The sequence below is a fragment of the Petaurus breviceps genome, unplaced genomic scaffold, assembly GCF_028583685.1.
Source record: "Petaurus breviceps papuanus isolate PSGF00001 unplaced genomic scaffold, PetGlider_PUasm1.0 103, whole genome shotgun sequence".
Lineage (NCBI taxonomy): Eukaryota > Metazoa > Chordata > Mammalia > Diprotodontia > Petauridae > Petaurus > Petaurus breviceps.
Window position 1 is genome coordinate 5,450,674 of NW_027185588.1, and position 17,936 is coordinate 5,468,609.

Here is a 17,936-nt window from a genome sequence, read left to right on the forward strand (position 1 = left end):
CTCCATGGCTCCTGCCTTGGAATGGTGGAGGCCAGTGACTTCTGGGGGTGTTCCCTGATCTGCTCCGCACCCCAGGATGCCTTTTGTGAGGAGGGTAGAGGTGTGCCCACACGTTCCTCCCTCTTGGAGCCCATAGTGTGGCCCCCAGAGCCCAGTGAGGAACTCTGTTTGTAGGAAGAATAAGACGAGAATTCCTTCTTGGTGCTATCTGGGGTCAGGTAAGGCTGGTAGGCCTCCAATGGAATGCGATTAATCTTCCTTCCTTCCATGGTGGCCTTTACTGGATGGGTGTCAGAAGTCAGACTCAGAATGGAGTCAGAGCTCTGCACTCGCCTTATCTTGGGGGCTTCTGTGGGGAGCTCTGAGTCTTTGGCCAGCGGGCTCGGTGTGGAGGCTCTGTTGGCGTGGATGATGGGCTCGGAGAGTCCAGCTTGTCGGCGGTGGTCTTCCTCACGCTTTGTGTCCAGGGCTATCTCCCTCTGAATGTATAAGGATGACGGCCGTCCCATCTCTTTGCCTTTCTTGGGTGCTGGAGTGAAGATCAGGTTTACGTTGGACAGCAGAGGCCTGGCCGGGACCTCCACCAGCTCGTCCCGGCTGTCAGACCGCTGCAGCCCCCGCTGCTGCCGAAGGTCAGCCTCCCGCTCCTGAGCCCGCCGGATCTCCCTCTCAATGGGCGTCTCCTTTGGTCCCTCATCAGAGAGAACCAATTCTGGTGGCACCTCCTCGGCGTTGTCCTTCCCTGGGGCCTTGATGGAGGCAGTATAACCGTTGGTCAGGTCAGCCCGACTGAACCAATAGGATCTGACGCTTTGGTCATCATTAGCCTGGCCTGCTTCAGGGGATGCCCTCACGCTCTTGGTGGGCCTCCCCATGGGCTTCTGAGGGGGCTGGGAGTTGGAGGTCAGCTTCTCCAAATTCAGGAACTGCTTCCGGGCAGCCAGGAAGTTAATCTGCTCGGTATCTACCGCATTCTCGGAGTCGGAGGCCAAGGTGGGGGAGGGCTCCCGGCCAGAGTCGATCTTGTCCAGCTCCTCTTGGGAGCTCCACCGAGTGGCCACCGTGGCGCTCCTCTTCACCACCTGGCCTCGGATGACTGCCTCTCGCTCCCGTTCTAGATCCCTCCTCCTCTTTGGAAAGGCGTTTTCACCAGGGTCCAGGCGATACACTTGCTGTTCCTCCTCCTCTTCCTCCCCAGAGTACAACTTCCCAGGGTGCCGCTCCTCTGGGTAAGCTTGGAGGGTGTAGGTAGGTCCTGCCTTCAGTACCTCTACCTGGGACTTTCGCTGCCAAGCAGGGGCCCGCTGGTTGGCACTATAGTTTTCAGTCAGGACATGCTGCGTCTCCTTGACCACGTGGGGCATGGGGACAGTTTCCCGAGTGACAGTTACCATTCTAATGCCCGAGGTCTCCTCTGGGTTAAATCTGAAGCATTGGCCACCAGCATCCATTTCATCCATGTTCTTGCCCCAGTCCGGAGACACGGACTCCACCTGAACAATGTCAAAGGTGTAGTGGCTTTCCAGGTCAGGGGACAGGTCACTGACCTTGGATGAGTGGGGAATGCTTAAGATGGGGTACCTGGTCACTCGGTCCATCTTGTTGGAAGATTCTGCGTCTACTGGCTCCTCCCAAGTCTCTAGACCCTTTTCAAGGTCGGTGTTTTCTCTTGCTTCTGGGTCAGTCCACTGACTCTCTTCGTCTAGAAGGGAGGGACAGCTCTGAGCTCTCTATGGGACCTCTCTATGTAGGAACATAACATATGAGGTTATTTATGCCTTTTTAAAACATCCACCTCATTCACAGAACCACAAAATTCCAGAGTTGCAAGGCCTTCAGAATACAGATGAGTTTGTATTTTATACCAGACTTGAAAATATCTTAGCACCCAGGATGTCAGAGCTGGGAGGGCCTTTAGAACACAGATTGTCAGAGCTGAGAGGGCCCTTAGAACACAGACTGTCAGAGCTGCCAGGCCTTTAGCATCTAATGCAGTCATCTGATCTCAATGCCAAAGTGTGAAGGTCCTGTCCTTCCCTGCTATAGTATAGCAGGATCCCTTACACCCCCCCCCCTTTTTTTTTTGCTTTTTGGAGGGCAATTGGGGTTAAATGACTTGCCCAAAGTCCCACAGCTAGTAAGTGTGTCAAGTGTCTGAGGCCGGATTTGAACTCAGGTCCTCCTGACTCTGGGGCCGGTGCTCTATTCACTGCGCCACCTAGCCACCCCTCCCTTACCCTTTTTTGAATGAGCCTTTTATCTCCCCATTCTGACTTTAACCAGGCTCTCTCATTTTCTACACCTTTTAGTATGTTCTTTGGAACCTCTGCCCTGCTCCTCATAAATTCTCCATCTTCTTACTTTCCAACCTCCATTTCTTCTCTCTCCTTGCTTTTCGCTCACATCTCCCTGGTTCCATCCTGAGGACAGCACCCCCCCCCAAATGGTGGGCAACTCTCCCCAGTGGTTCCCCAATGATTGCCATGTCTATGCCTGACTCAGAGCACCAGGAGGATGGGCAGACTCACCCCTCCTTTGACCCTGCTGCCTTCAGACCTTCCCTCTACCACCATTCCTCAGTCAGCTTCCCACTTTTTATTTTTTGCTTTTTGGAGGGGGACGGCAGGGCAATTGGGGTTAAGTGACTTGCCCAAAGTCACACAGCTAGTAAATGTATTAAGTGTCTGAGGTCAGAGTTGAACTCAGATCCTCCTTACTCCAGGGCTGCACCACCTAGTCGCCCCAGCTTCCCACTTTTTAGATCCATTCAATCCATTTTGATCAAACCTCCTCATTCATTTTTTTTTTTTTAAAGCAATTGGGGTTAAGTAACTTGCTCAAGGTTACACGGCCAGTCATTTCTGGGTGTGGTGCTGAGCGTCTGAGCCCGGGATTCGATCTCCAGGTCTTCTCAACACTGGAGTCGGTGCTCTTACTTGCTGTGCTACCTGGCCGCCCCCTCCTCATTCATTTTTACTGCCCTCCAGAACTTCTATTGTTTCCCCTTTTTTTTCTCTGTGACCAGATAGATAACAAACACCTGCCTCTGTCTGACTTTTGAAAGCCCTTCCCAATCTGACCATGGGCAACCTTTCCAGGTTTATCACTCATATGATCCCCTACATCTAGGGGGGCTCCAGCCAAGTCAAGTCACATTAACAAGCACATAGTGAGCACCTACTGTGTGTCAGGCCCCTGCTAAGCCCTGGGGATATGGGGGGGGGGGAGGCAAAAGACCGTCCCTGTCCTCAAGCTTGTGGTGCTTTACTTCCTGGCCATCTTCCTGTTTTTCTGCCGGCTGTCTGGCAATGCTCTCCCTGTCCCCCTCAGCTTCTCAGTTCTGGAGTCATACTTAAATCAGTCTGGCATTTGATGGTGAGAAGAGTGTTAATGTACCCACCTAAGGCTCTAATCACCATCCCTGGCCCTCCATGTGTGGCTCCTCCCTCAATCAGAAAGTAAGCTCCCTAGGGCAAGGACTGTCATCCCTTTAGTACATGCATCCCCGGCACTTAGCACAATGCACTTAACAATGCTTTTTCTTTCATTTATTCATACTCTTCTTCAGTAGCTCTAATGTTCATCCAAATGTTGTTCATCGCGTAACACATTCCCTCTCCCATCTCCCACTTCCACGCCTTTTCTCTGGAGTCCTCCATGTTTGGAATGTTCTCCCTCCTTACCTCCACCTCACAGAACCCCTCACGGTTGAGCCTTCAAGGTCCCTTCCTACAAGAAGTATAGCTGGATCCCTCCACTGCTGGTGTCCAGCTCTCTCCCTCTCTCTCTCTGACAGTACGTTGCATACATTTTGTTTAAATGTATCTGTGTTCATCTTGTTTTTCCCAATGGAACAAGAGGGCAAGGATGGTTTTGGTTTTGCATTTGTACATATTAATGAATGCTTTGAATAAATGAAGCTGTTTTGCTGTGGTAGAAGGACCTCTTCTAATTCATTCTCCCAACATTTTCAATGAGTCCATCATCTTCTTATTCTCCATCTCTACCCCATCCCAAGACTCCTCTCCCAGGGGATTTCAATATTCATGTTGTTGACTCCTCTGGCCCCTCCACCTCTCAATCACTCAACCTCTTGGACTCCAATGACCTCCACTTCCGACACAACCACCCTGTGAATCCTTATCATACCTCAGTCATCCACAATCCGGTTTCTCTATTCCTCCTTCAAAGCTGTTGGAGAAAACACAAAATCGCACTGATCTGACCTACTCCAGACTCATGACTGGGCCTTGACTTCTGCTTATCAATCCTTCTGTTCTGCATTTATTGCCTCCTTATCTCATTGCCAGGCAACAAAAACAACAGCCACCGACAGGACTAGATGGTTCGAAAGCATTTTATAAACATTATCACCACAAGCCAGAAAGGCAGATGGTATTAGTAGCCCCATTTACATTTGAGGAAACTGAGACTGGGAGGTTGACTTGCCCAGGGTCACACAGCTAGTAAATGTCTAAGGTAGGATTTGAATTCATGTCTTCCTGATTCCAAATCCAACGCTCTGTCCACTATGCTATCCTGCTGCCTCAAAAAGCATTTGTCAATCAGTTTGAGAGAAATGATTATTTCTTATATTAGTAACCAATTGTTGATCAAGATTAAGATTTTTCCCTTTTCTATTTCTTCATTCAGAAATCAGCCCTTTGTGGGTTATTTAGCCAGCATCTGAAGAACAGGGCTGATGATGAGACTGGATTTAACATTCTCCTCAGTCTTGTTTGAGAACGCACCGAAACTGGGGAAACAGTGAAAGGAGCAAAAAGAATCCAATCTAGGTAAATTCTGGCCCATTGTGTTCTATTCTGGCAAGCGTGGGGGGTGGATTTAGATTCTTTCATCTAGATTGCTCTAGATTATCTAGATTGGGGGTGGTCTGGGAGCAAGAATGACATCATCAAAGTCAGGTCCCCCCCAGCCCCTCATTAGAATAGGTCCACCTCTCATTGTAATATTCATTCTCTCATTAATTGTTAACTAGTCAGAGTTGATTGCTGCCTGTTAGAAATACCAACCCTTCCAAGGGCATTATAGGCATTGAGAAGCCTCCATGATTTATCTTTGATTTACAAGAGAAGGCCAAATGACATCCTTTTATTAATTACTTGCTACCCATAATTAATAAAATGACTGATTGCCCAGAAATTATGTCCCTCAAACTTTTTATAGATCATGAATTAATCAATAAATAAACATTTATTTTTTATTTTTTTGCTTTTTTTTGTTTTTTGAGGGCAATTGGGGTTAAGAGACTTGCCCAAGGTCACCCGGCTAGTTTTTGTGTTAAGTGTCTGAGGCCAGATTTGAACTCAGGTCCTCCTGACTCCAGGACCGGTGCTCTATTCACTACAACACCTAGCCACCCCTAAATAAACATTTATTAAGCACTTTCTATGTGTCAGGTACTATGCTAAGTGCTGAGGATACAAAAAGAGGTAAAAGACAGTTCCTGCCCTCAAGGAGTTTATAATCTGATAGGGGAGACCATATTCAAACAAACATCTACAAAGCAAGCCTATCTATATACAGAATAAATAGGAAATAATTAATGCAGGAAACCTATTAGAATGAAGAGGGGTTGAGGAAAGAGGGAGAACATTTCAGGCATGGAGGAGAACCAGAGTGAATTCCCAGAGCTGAGAGATGGGAGTGTCTTGTTCACGAAACTAGGAGACCAGTGTCACTGATCTAAAAGTTTTTGTTTCAAAGTCAGGTGTAGAAAGACTGGAAAGGTAGTAGGGGGCTAGGGTATGAAGGGCTTTGAATGCCAAGCAGAGAATTTAGTATTTGCTCCTGGAGGCAACAGAAAGCCACTGGAGTTTACTGAGTGGCAATATGATCAAAACCATGCTTTAGAAAAATCACTTTAGGGGCAGCTAGGTGGTGTAGTGAATATTGCGCTGGCCCTGGAGTCAGGAGGACCTGAGTTCAAATCCAGCCTCAGACACCTGACACACTTACCAGCTGTGTGACCTTGGGGAAATCACTTAAACTCAATTGCCTTGCCTTCCCCCCTCAAAAAAAAATCACTTTAGTGGCTGAATGGAGGATGGATGGAGTAGGGAGAGACTTGAGGCAGGTGGGACTCTCCCCCCCCCCCAATCCAGAGGCTCTTGAAATAATCCAGGAGTAAAGTGATGAGTCTTATACTAGAGGGGGGGGCACTGTTATAGGTGAGAAGGGGACATTTTTGAGAGATGCTGCAAAGGCAAACTCAACAAGTCTTGTTAACAGCTTCAATATAAGGAGTGTCCAGGATGACTCATACATTGTGGGTATGAGGGACTGAGAAGATGGTGTTGCCCTCTACAGTAACAGAAGATTTCGGGCAGAAAAGATACAGGATGATAGCTGGCAGGGCTAGAAAAATCCAATGAGGGTAGAAATGTTTTTGCCATTGTCATTTAGTCATTTTGGTCACATCCAACTCCATTTGGGGTTTTCTTGGCAGAGATACTGGAGCAGTTTGCCATTTCCTCCTCCAGCTCATTTTACAGATGAGGAAACTGAGGCAGAGTAAAGTGACTTGCCCAGGGTCACACAGCTAGGAAGTGTCTGAGGCCAGATTTGGACTCAGGTCTTCCTGACTCCAGGCCCAGTATTCTATCTACTACATCAGATCAGAAAAAAGAGGCATATACTAGAGATGTTGAGAAAGTAAAATTGATAGGACTTAACAGAAGAATGAGAAAAAGTGATAAGTGAAGGACGACACTTAGGTTGTGAGCTTGGGGGGACCGGAAGGATGGTGATTTTCTGAACGTTAATATAGAAGTTAAGAAGAGGAGAAGATTTCAAGGGAAAGATAATGAATTCTGTTTTGGACACGTTGAATTTAAGCTGTCTATAGGACATTCAGTTCCAGATGAAGGATAGTTGGATAGGATAGATTTGAGGTCAGAAGAGAAGCTGTTGTTGAGTTGTTTTCAGTAGTGTCCAATTCTTAAGGACCCCATCTGGGGTTTTCTTGGCAAAGATGCTGGAGTGTTTTGCCATTTCCTTCTCCAGCTCATTTTTACAGATGGGGAAACTGAGGCAAACAAAGTGAAGTGACTTGCCTAGGGTCACACAGTTAGTATATATCTGAGGTTGAATTTGAACTCAATTCTTCCTGACTCCACACCCTATGCCACCTAGATGCCCTGAGAATAGAGATCAGAACTGGTTAAATAGGTCAGACCTCATCACCATTGAAATTGCTCCCTCCAAAGTTACTAAGGATCTCTTAGTTGCTAGATTCAATGGCCTTTTCTCAATCCTCATCCACATAAAGAAGATAATTGAATCTGTGAGAACTGATGACATCATCAAGCAAAATAGTAACAGAGGGAGAAGGTAAGAGAGCCCAAAATAGAGCCTTGGGAAGTAGCCACAGTTAGTGAGCATGACCTGCATGAAGACTGAGAAGGAGCGGGCAGACAGGTAGGAAGAGAACCAGGAGAGAGCAGGGATGGGGAAACCTGGAGGGCAGAGAACATTAAGCCCAAGAGGATGCCCGGTAGTATCCCAGGCTACAGAGAGGTCAAGAAGGGTGAGAACTGAGAAAAGGCCATTGGATTGGGCGATTAAGATATCATTAATGGGGCAGCTAGGTGGCACAGTGAATAGAGCACTGGAGTCAGGAGGACCTGAGTTCAAATCCGGCCTCAGACACTTAACATTTACTAGCCGTGTGACCTTGGGCAAGTCACTTAACCCCAATTACCCTCCAAAAAGGAAAAAAAAAGATCATTAACCACCTTAGAGAAAACAACTGATGATGAGTTCAGTCAAACGCTAAGTTCAGAAGCCAGACTGCATAGAGCTAAGAGAGTGAGAGGAAAGGAGCTAGTGTAGACTGTGTTTTTTCAAGGAGTTTAGACAGAAAAGGGAGGAGAGACACCAGACAACTACCAGGGATATCTGGAACAAGGGAGGGTTCTTTGTAGACTGGGGAGCCATGGGCATGTTGGGAACTAACTGTGTCAGTCTCTGTTAGCTCATTTGATGCTCCCGATACCCTGGCAGATAGGTGCTATTATTATCCTCACTTACAGAGGAGAAAATTGAGGCAGACAGAGGTTAAGTGACTTGCCCAGAGTCACATAGCTAGTGTCTGAGGCCACACTTGAACTCTGGTCTTCCTGACTCCTGGTTCCAGAATATTTAAAGAGTAATATGCTGAAGAAAATGGGATGGAATTTTAAGGAGTTTGCCTGGGCTGACTTTCCAGGAGAGTCAGGGCTGAAGGAGAAGATGGTGGGGGAAGGCACCTGTGTGATGTGAACTGAGGAAGAGGGGAGAAGAGGGAGCTCTCAGCAAATGCCCTCAGTGAAATATGAGGCAAGGTTTTCAGCAGAGAGGGGAGGGAAAGGGGGCTGCCCTGGGAGGTTTGAGAAGGGATGAAAAGGTCTGGAAAAGATTCTGTGTGTGGTGAATGGGAGAGAAAATCCATTAGGGAGTTAGAAAAAGATTTCCTTGTTGTGGTGAGGACCCCACTGAGATTTTGCAACATGAAGAGAGAAACTGAAGATTAGTGGGGGAGTCGGGATGACAAAAGGGGCAATCTGCTGGAGAAGACAAGATGGGTTGGTCCCTTCCAGCCTCAGGTCTATGACTCTGAAATAAAAAGTGGCTAGGCCTAACCTCATTGCTGAGCTGGAGGCCCGCATGTCCAAATCCCCAAGAGTTAGTTCCACTTGGGGGTATTGTAGATGCCTCTAAGTCAACATGTCCAGAGCAGAGCTCATTGTCTTTTTCCTCCTTCTAAATTTGCCCTGACTGTGTTATTCAGTCAGACTCCCATATTCATAACCTTGGGGTTCATCTTTGAGTTTTCTCTCTCCCCTTCATCTCTTACATCCCCACACACCTTCCCAAGGGCCGGGGTTCTCTTTTTGCCATTCTATGTATCTCCAGGGCTTAGCACAGAGCCTGGTACATGGTAGCAATTTAATAAATAATTACTGACTGGGACGGCTACATGGCACAGTGAATAGAGCACCGGCCCTGGAGTCAGGAGGACCTGAGTTCAAATCTGGCCTCAGACACTTAACACAAAAACTAGCCATGTGACCTTGGGCAAGTCGCTTAACCCTAATTGCCCTCCAACAAAAAATAATAATTACTGACTGGCTGACTGATAGTGACCAGGTCTTACTGACTCCATCTCCATATTTCTCCCATCTGTCCTCTCCTGTCTATGCATGCCATAACCACTCCATTTCAGGCCCTCATTACCTCCTGCCTGGGTATGTTCCTCACTCCAATTCACGCTTTATAATGTGGTCACTATCTTTTCTATGCATAGAAAAGATCCTCTCAGGGTTACTCCTTTGCTCAGAAATCCTCAGCAGCTCTCCTGGGGACAATTTGAGGAGGGAGAAGGCATTATTAAGGGGACTTTTGTGAAAGAGCACAGGATCACAGGTTTTTTAAAAAGCATCTCTGATTTGGGGGGGCCTCTCTCAGAGTGTGGTAGGCTGCCACTGCCTCTGCCCCTGACCCTGGATATATCCCCTCTTCCAACTCCACCATGTTCACACTGGAGATCCACATCTCTGCCTGTTCAGCCAAAGCACCACTGGATTCTCCCTAGGGACTTCAGAGATGTATTAACCAGGTCATGGGACCTCAAGGGCCTTGGGTGGGTCCCACCCCCCTCAGTTTTTGTTTTTGTTTTTTTAAAATTCTGAATTTCTTATTAGTGTAAAAAATCAAGGCAAAAATATATTTTGTATATAAACTCAAAAACAGCAACGCGCTTTGTATTGCACTAAAAAGATCTCTCATATTTGGTAATATTCAAAGGTATGGAAACATTTTTTCCCCCTTAGACCAATATGAAATCTTTTAGTCATCAATGAGTTCAACTTTAAATCCCTGTGTTTTTCAATCTATACGTATCATGGAAATTCACATATAGGTTACAACTTGAAACACAATGTAGTACAGCTCTATTGTCCACTATAGTTGGGGAAATGACAAGATTTTTTGAAGTCACAGAACTTTTATATTAACATAAACCCAAATATGGAAGTTCTATTTAATTGAATAAACCCTCCTTTTTAATAAATGAAAGAACTCAGGGTGTTCCATGGGAGTTAAATGAATTCCTCAAAGTTAGAGAGACAGTAAGAAGCAGAAATAGATTTGAAGACAGGTCCTCTGAATGCCAAGTCAGGACTCTTTTACTGTCCAATGACACCTCCCCATTGGGCAGGGGCAATCAGACAACTGCCCAAGCAGGGAAGTGACTAAAGAGGCAGCCATCCTTCACATAAAAAAGGAGGTGTGATGAGGTTAGCATTTATGGCACTGCAAAGTGCTTTACATGCTATCTCCTTTAGAAGATGTTGGCCAAGGGTCGCCTAGGTGGCACAGTGAATAGAGCACCAGCCCAGGAGTCAGGAGGACCTGAATTCAAATTTGGCCTCAGACACTTAACACTTAGTAGCTGTGTGACCTTGGGCAAGTCACTTAACCCCAACTACCCCTCCAAAAAAAAAAGATGTTGACCAAATACAAGGTCAGTCAGTCTCCTGGATGGCCAACACTGATCTCTCTTCCCCTTCTTCCTCCTTCATGAGGTTCCAAGCAAACCACCCAGGCTCCATGCATGTCTCATTTATTGTCCCTGCTCCAATCTCTAGATGGCTTGTGTTAAATCTTGAGCTTTCCCTAGTCAAAGGTAAAGCATATCTAATACTTGTCTGAATCTTGATTTAAAAAACAACAACAAAAAACCTCCTTAAATCCCCAGACTACTTGAGACAGACCTAGAGAAAAGGAATTATTTACCCAAGTGTATACAGAGAATTTAGGACTAGAAACCAGGGCTCTTCATTCCCACTTCTGTTCCTTTCCACCTTGGGCTATGACCTCATACACAAGGGTGAACCTTATCTTGCCTTGGCCCTGTCCCAGAGCCTCTTGCGGACATTACCCTGTTTGACTCAGGGAGGTGGGATGATGTTAAAGCCCTACTTGGTTTATATCCTGCCACTTCACCCCCAGCTTGGTCTAGAACCTAATTATGACTTTCCAACTAGCCTTCTTTCTCCAAGGTCTGCACTACTGCTCTCTATACCTCTATACCACTTGAAAATTAGCCAGTTTGTACCAACAGAAGGTGCCAGTGAAAATCTGTCCTCCTTTTCCTTCCTCCCTCCCATGTTACAGATGGAGAATGGAAGCCCTGAGCAGGAAAGTAGAGATATGAATGACTAAAGAATGACTAAAACTGTCATCTATATAGTTGTTTGAGTTTTTAAAGTCTCTTCCCTCTCTCAATCCTTCCTTCCTTGTATCCATCTGTCTGTCTCATCTAATCTTCACAATAATCTTGGGAGAGAGAGAATAAGAATTAAGGTGGTAGAACTGGGAAGAGAAATCCTTCTCTGGGTCTCAGTTTACCTCCCAAGGATGAATGACTACAGTTGGAGATCCATGGTGCCCCCACACAATTGTCCCTGCCTTCCTTCTTTTTTCTTCCTCCCAAACAGGAGCAGGAGACTTGAGGATCCTGAGAGACAAGGCAGGTGCCAAAAGTCCTAGATTTTATTCCAGCTTTGTCCAACTCACCATGTAACCTTTGAAGTCACATTGAAGACCTTAGACAAGTCAGTTCCCCAGTGTGTCTCAATTTCTCCATCTGCCAAATGGCACCAGGGTTAGAAATCTGCCTCTTTCCAGCTTACCCAAAGCCACAGTGGATTTTTTTTTTCAGTCCAAGGGTAAGACTTGATATTCATTCCTATTAAAATCCATTGTACTAGATTTTGCCCATCATCCTAAGCTGTTGAGACTTTTTTTGCATTCTGATGTAGTCTTCCAATGGTATCAGCCATCCCTTTGGTCTCTGCAAATTTGATAAGGGTGGCAATTCTTTATATAGTTAATCCTTATATTATATAATTAATTGACAAAAAATGTTGACTAGCACATGGCTAGAGCCAGAGCCTTAGGGCATTCTACTAAAGACATACCATGAGGTTGATACTGATCCATTAATAATTGGAGCCCATGGGGTGGCTAGGTGGTGTAGTAAATAGAGCACCAGCCCTGCAGTCAGGAGGACCTGAGTTCAAATCCAGCCTCAAACACTTAACACAAAAAACTAACCACGAGACCTTGGGCAAGTCACTTAGCCCCAATTGCCATCCAAAAAGCAAAAAAATATAAAAATAAAAATAATTGGAGCCCAACCAGTTTTTGAATCCTCCAAACCATCATCTAATCAATTTTTAGTCTACATCTCTCCTCTTTTCCCGAAGGGTTCTCATGGGAGTTTGTCAAATGCCTCAATTATGTGTACCAGATTAGTAACCAAATTAGAATTATATTATTATCAAGTGAAATAATATCTATAAAGCACTTAATATAGTTCATGGCACACAGTGAGTCCTTAATAAATGCTTGTGTCCTTTCCCTTCTTCAGAAAAGGACACAGTGTTGTTGTTCAGTCATGTCTGACTTTTTGTGACTCCATTTGGGGTTTTTCTTGGTAAAGATACTGAATTGATTCGCCATTTCCTTCTCCAGATCATTTTACAGATGAGGAAACTGAGGCAAAAAGGGTTAAGTGACTTGCCCAGGGTCACACAGCTAGTAAGTGTCTGAGGCCAGATTTGAAATCATTAAGATGAGTCTTCCTGACTCCAGGTCCAGAGTTGTTGCACACCTTGGTACCACCTAACTGCCCTTTGTTTACTATGACTGGTTCTTAATGAACCTATATAGGGTCCTGATGACGTCCACTTAGAAAAAAACAAAAACCTTTTCACATTCCATCTTAGGCTCTGGCTCTGAGTAAGCTCTTCTAAAACCGCACCCAGCTTCCCATCATCCAGGGTCAAATTCAGGATTGAAGCACCTACCGGGGGCCAAGAAGGTCTGCAATAGAGCAGACAGGAGCCCAAGGCGTGAGTAATAAGAAAAAAACTTCCTGGAAGAATTGCTACATGAGTCAGACTATTAAGAAGAAAGAATTTCTGAGACTGAGAAAGAAACTGGTAGTGGGGAGACCCTGTCCGAGCACAACATTTCATATCTCTGCCTTTGTGTGGGCTGTCCCCAGCACTCTTCCTCCTCTCCTCTGCCTCTTGGCATCTCTGACTTACTGCAAGACCTGGTTCAAGCTCCCACCTTCAACGTGAAACCTTTTCCTAGTCTATAGGAAAGAAAAGAGGGAGGAGGGCAGGAAGGAAGGAGGAAGAAGGGAAGAAGGAAGGAAAGAAAGAGAAAGGAGAGAGGGAGTGAAAGGAAGGATGATGCAAAGAAGAGGAAGGAAGGAAGGAGGAAAGGAGAAAGAAAGGAAGGAAGGAAACAAGCATTATTTAAAGCCAACCATATGCCAGGTACTATACTAAGCACTCTACAAATATTATCTCATTTGATCTTTACAACAAGCCTCAGGGGTAGGTGCTATTATGATCTCCACTTTACAGTTGAGGAAACTGAGGAAAATAAGTTTCAGTGACTTGTCCATAGTCACACAGTTAGTAGTAAGTGTCTGGGGTTGGATTTGAATTCAGGTCTTCCTCATTCCAGGTTCAGTGTTCTATCTACTGTGTCCCACAGTTACCAGTGGGGCCATCCATCCCCTAAAATATATTTGTATTTATACATACATATATATACACATACACATGCATATGTATGTTATGTATATGTTGCATGTTATGCTGTATACACTTATATTTACTGTTGTACCCATGCTGTCTCCCTCCATTAGAATGTAAGCTCCTTGAAGGCAGGGACTCTTTCATGTTTGCCTTTGTATCCCCAGCACTTTAGCAGAGAGAGGGACACATAGCAGTCACTTAATAAATGCATTGATTGATTGATAGACTACTGTCCACTCTACACTTGGCCCCGAGTAGGAGACAGATGGATCAGACTTTGCTCTGGCCCTCTGGGATCTGAGTGGAACACTGACCTTCCTTGTAGGAAAAAATATTCAACAAGTTACAGAATCCTGGAATTGAAAACCAAAGGGGTCCCAAGCAGCCAATCTAAATACCAAAGGACACCTCTCTAGGACACTCCCAACAAATGGTTTTATCACCTACATCTAAGACCTTCAAGGAAGGAGAACCCACCTGTCAAGGCAAGTCAACCCCTCTCTGGAAAGATCTAGTTGTTAGAGTGAGGTCAAGGCCCAGCTGCCCTAACTCATCTCTTACTGAAACTGGGTCTGACGAGTATTTATGGCCCAAGGGCCATATTTCAAACTCCTTATCTCTTCCTTGAAACTGGCCACCATCCAGGAAGGGTCAAAGGTCTCTTGGGAAACCAGACTACAATGCCAACAAGTGCCACCACCCAGAGAAACTTCATATAGCTATGACCTCTCCCTTCCACCTCTCCCCCCGCCCCCAAAGACAGAACCTTGGAACCAAGGAGAACAAGCATGCCAGAGATCCACCCAAGGGCTCCTCTTAGAAACTCAGTGACCTTGGATGTCATATTGGCCCACTGGAATTCATCCTCTATTGCCTTCCTGATTAGGCCTGGACCTCTTCTCCTCCCAAACCAGGCTTAGTTTTTACCTCTTCCAGGAAGTAAGAGATTGAAAGCTGGAAGGGAACTTGGAGGAAGGTTTATCAAGGTAGAGAACAAGGCCCAGAGAAGTTAATTTACATATGTCCAAGATTGCATAGGTAGTCAGTGACAAAATTGGGATTTGAACCAAGGTAATCTGACTTCAAATCTGATGTGGATAGAACATCAGCCCTGTATTCAGGAGGACCTGAGTTCAAATCTAACCTTGGACACTTACTAGTCATTTAACTTTGACTGCCTCCCACATCCTCTCCCCTCCAAAAAAAATCTGGTGTTCTTTTTCACTATTTTCTTTCTCCCCAAAGGATACTAGTACTTTTTCCTTCTGACTCTTGCTGAGGTATCTTTGAAAGAACAGTGAACAAGAAAATGTATGTTATTTTTATTTTTCACAAGAAGTAGAAGAAGACTATGGGGTAGAAGGGGGCAGAGAAGAGAGAAAAGGAAAAAAATGGATCTAAAGTGAGAGGACCTAGTTTGAATTCTGGCTCTAAATCTACTTGTATGACCTTGGATAAGTCCCTCTAACTCAGTGTATCTCCGTTTTCATCTCTCTGAAATGAAAGAATTGTATCTGCACTCTTTTTTGTTTTTTGTTTGTTTGAGGTGATCAGGATTAAGTTACTTGCCCAGCATCACACAGTCAATAAGTGTCTAAGGCCAAATTTGAACCCAGGTCTTCCTAATTCTAGGGCACTGCTCTATCTACTGTACCACCTATGTCTACTTTTAAAATAAAAATTAATTTTTTTTAAATGAACAAGGACTTGATTTTCTCCTTCTTATCCCCCTCCCCCATGGGAGGAAGAAAAAAAGGAAAAACAAGACCCTTTAAAATAAAGGGATCATACCACAAAATTAATATATTTCTTTTCAGTTCCCAAACCAATGATTAATCACAGTAACCCCTGACCTCAGTCCCAACCAGACCCTTAGCCCTGACCCCGATTGTGTAATGACTCCAAACCCTCTCTCTCTCTGTCTCTGTCTCTCTCTGTCTCTCCCTCTCAGCCACAAGACTTTGGATAGCTCATTGTGGCCTTTACCTTTTGCTAAAGCCTACAACAGGTTGGCAGCCCCAACCTGGTTTCTCAAGGAGGAGGCCGTGCATTTAAGTAGACATCATTCCAACCACCAGAGGCTGCTGCTCAACCAGAGTGAACACCAGGTCACTACCTGGCCAAAATTTCACAGACCATCTCTCCCTGCCTTGCCTCACCTCACCTCACTAAGTCCAAGGAGGGATCGTTCCTATAGGCTATAAGTTTGCTAGTGAAGGCTGAGGCCAAGAGAGGGCATGCAGGGTATACTGGGGATGAGTAGGGATTTAGTTGCATCTGGGCCATGCCGATAAGCCACTGCCCAGAAGACAATGAGGAATTCCAAGAACCCCTTGCCCCTTCTGGCGAAGCCCCAGTCCCTTCATCTCTAAATGGGCAAATCCTACTAGATGACTTCTATGGGCCCTTTCAACTCTGACATTCTATGTCTGTTCTAAGGTTTTTCCAGTTCTAACATTCAACATTTTTAGATTATTTTTTAAGCTCTGACATTCTTGTATTCTTTGTTTTAAGGTTTTTCCAGTTCTAACACTCAATATTTTTAGATTTTTTTTTTAAAAAGCGGTGACATTTGATGTTCTTTGTTCTAGGGTTCTTTCCGACTCATCCAACATTTCTTAATTTTTTTTACATTCTGGCATTCTGTGTTCTATGTCCTGAGAGATCTTCCCAGCTCTGACATTCAGTGAGCTAAGGTCACACTCTCAACTCTGATATTTTGTGTTCTAAACATCCTTTCCAGCCTAGACATTCAGTGTCCTATCACAGCAAATCCCACAGTCTGAAGGGCCCTCAGAGGCCTCCTGGGCCAACCTGTATCTGAATGAGGTTTTCCTCTAGAATCTACCCACCCAGTAAACAAGGACATCACTTAGAGGACCCCATTTCTTCAAGCAGCCCGCTCCACTTTTGAGATATTTCTCCCTGCTGGGAAGTTTCTCTTCATGTAAAGTAGATAGGGAGTTTCTGGCCTCAGAGCTGAGACAATTCCACAGAACCCAGGACAGCCAGATGGGGAAGGGGCAGAAGAGAGACATGTAAATCGTGCCCTGATCCACACGAAGGCTCAGCCAGAACAGTAAGGGACAGTGGAGTGGACAGAGCCCTGCATCTGGGTTCTAGTCCCAAATCTGGTACTTACTACCTCTGTGGACATGCCCCTTCCCCATGCTGGGACTCAGTTTCTTCAACTGTAAAATTAAAAGGATTGGACTAGACCATCCCTAATATCCTTTTCAGCTTGAAATTCTACAATCTTATGAGTCATGTACTCCCACTTACACGTACAAGGACAATCTCATGCAAACTCTCCTATTTACACAATGTACCGTCTCCTTCTACACCCTTCCCATACAATCTCATACTCAGACGTACATTTATGCAGATGCACCTTCCAAATACACCTCCCCCACACAAACGAACACATTTACAGTAACAGTCAGAAACACCTGCTCAGACTAAAACACAAACATATTCATAGACCCATGCACAGAATTAGGAAGTTTAGAACTGGGAAGGACATTTAGCAAGCATGAACTCCAACCTTTTAGGTACACAGAGATGTACACATACACACGCTCTCACAGAAACACACAAAGACCCATACAAAGACAATCATACAATCACCCTCAGAGGCACACACAGAAACAATCTCGCAGACCTCACCCCACCCCCTCCATCTCTCCATAGCTCCACTCCGCCAGGGGTCCCCTCCTGCCCTCCAGAAACTCACTTACCGACCCTGAGCTGGGTCTCCCTGCTCCCCAGATACCGCTGGCTCAACGTCCCTGGCCAGAAATGACCAAAGGACCACTCCCAGCTTGGCCCAGCCCCAAACACCCTCCGGGGGCCCCGCCCCAGCTGCTCAGGTTGCTAGGGAGGGGAGCAGGTGTGGCCTGAGAGCCTGGCTCCCCTGTTCCCCTGCCCCGCCCCCCTCAGGGGCTCCTGAAACAAAGTCCAGGTCCCGTTGGGCAGGAGGGGCCAGAAAGATGATATCTCCCCCCTACTTCAGGTGGGCAGAATTCAAGGACTGGGGCGGGCACAAGGCCCAATGCCAAGGCTTCTCAGCGCCTGGGGGCCTGTGGGGTCAGCCCTTGGCCCCCGTAGGCCCCAGGTGATCTTATCCTCTCTCCTGAATCCAGGCTTGAAGAACAGGGTTCATTCATAGCTTGTCAGGGGCTGAATAGTACTTGGAAATTGCTGGGATCAGAGATTCTAAGCTGGAAGGAACTTCAGAAATCACGTAGTCCAATTTTATAGATGAGGAAGCAAGGTGCCCAAAGAAAAGGGATTTACCCAAAGGCACTCATACCT

At 45.7% G+C, this 17,936-nt stretch overlaps 1 protein-coding gene across 3 annotated transcripts in view; it reads right to left on the reverse strand.

Moving 5' to 3' along the window:
- MISP (mitotic spindle positioning) overlaps window positions 1-17,467 on the reverse strand; it is a 22,098-nt gene extending 4,631 nt beyond the window's left edge. For 2 of the 3 annotated variants that reach the window (XM_069101346.1, XM_069101176.1), the window contains exons 1-2: window positions 17,360-17,467; window positions 1-1,743 (exon numbers count right to left, since the gene is read on the reverse strand). The exon at window positions 1-1,743 is cut by the window's left edge and continues 248 nt beyond it. In XM_069101346.1, coding sequence (XP_068957447.1) covers window positions 1-1,598 — 1,598 coding nt within the window. In that variant the 5' untranslated portion in view covers window positions 1,599-1,743; window positions 17,360-17,467. The remainder of the gene's footprint in view (window positions 1,744-17,359) is intronic. The other variant, XM_069101268.1, reaches the window with a different exon arrangement.
- Between the last annotated feature and the right edge of the window lie 469 nt (window positions 17,468-17,936).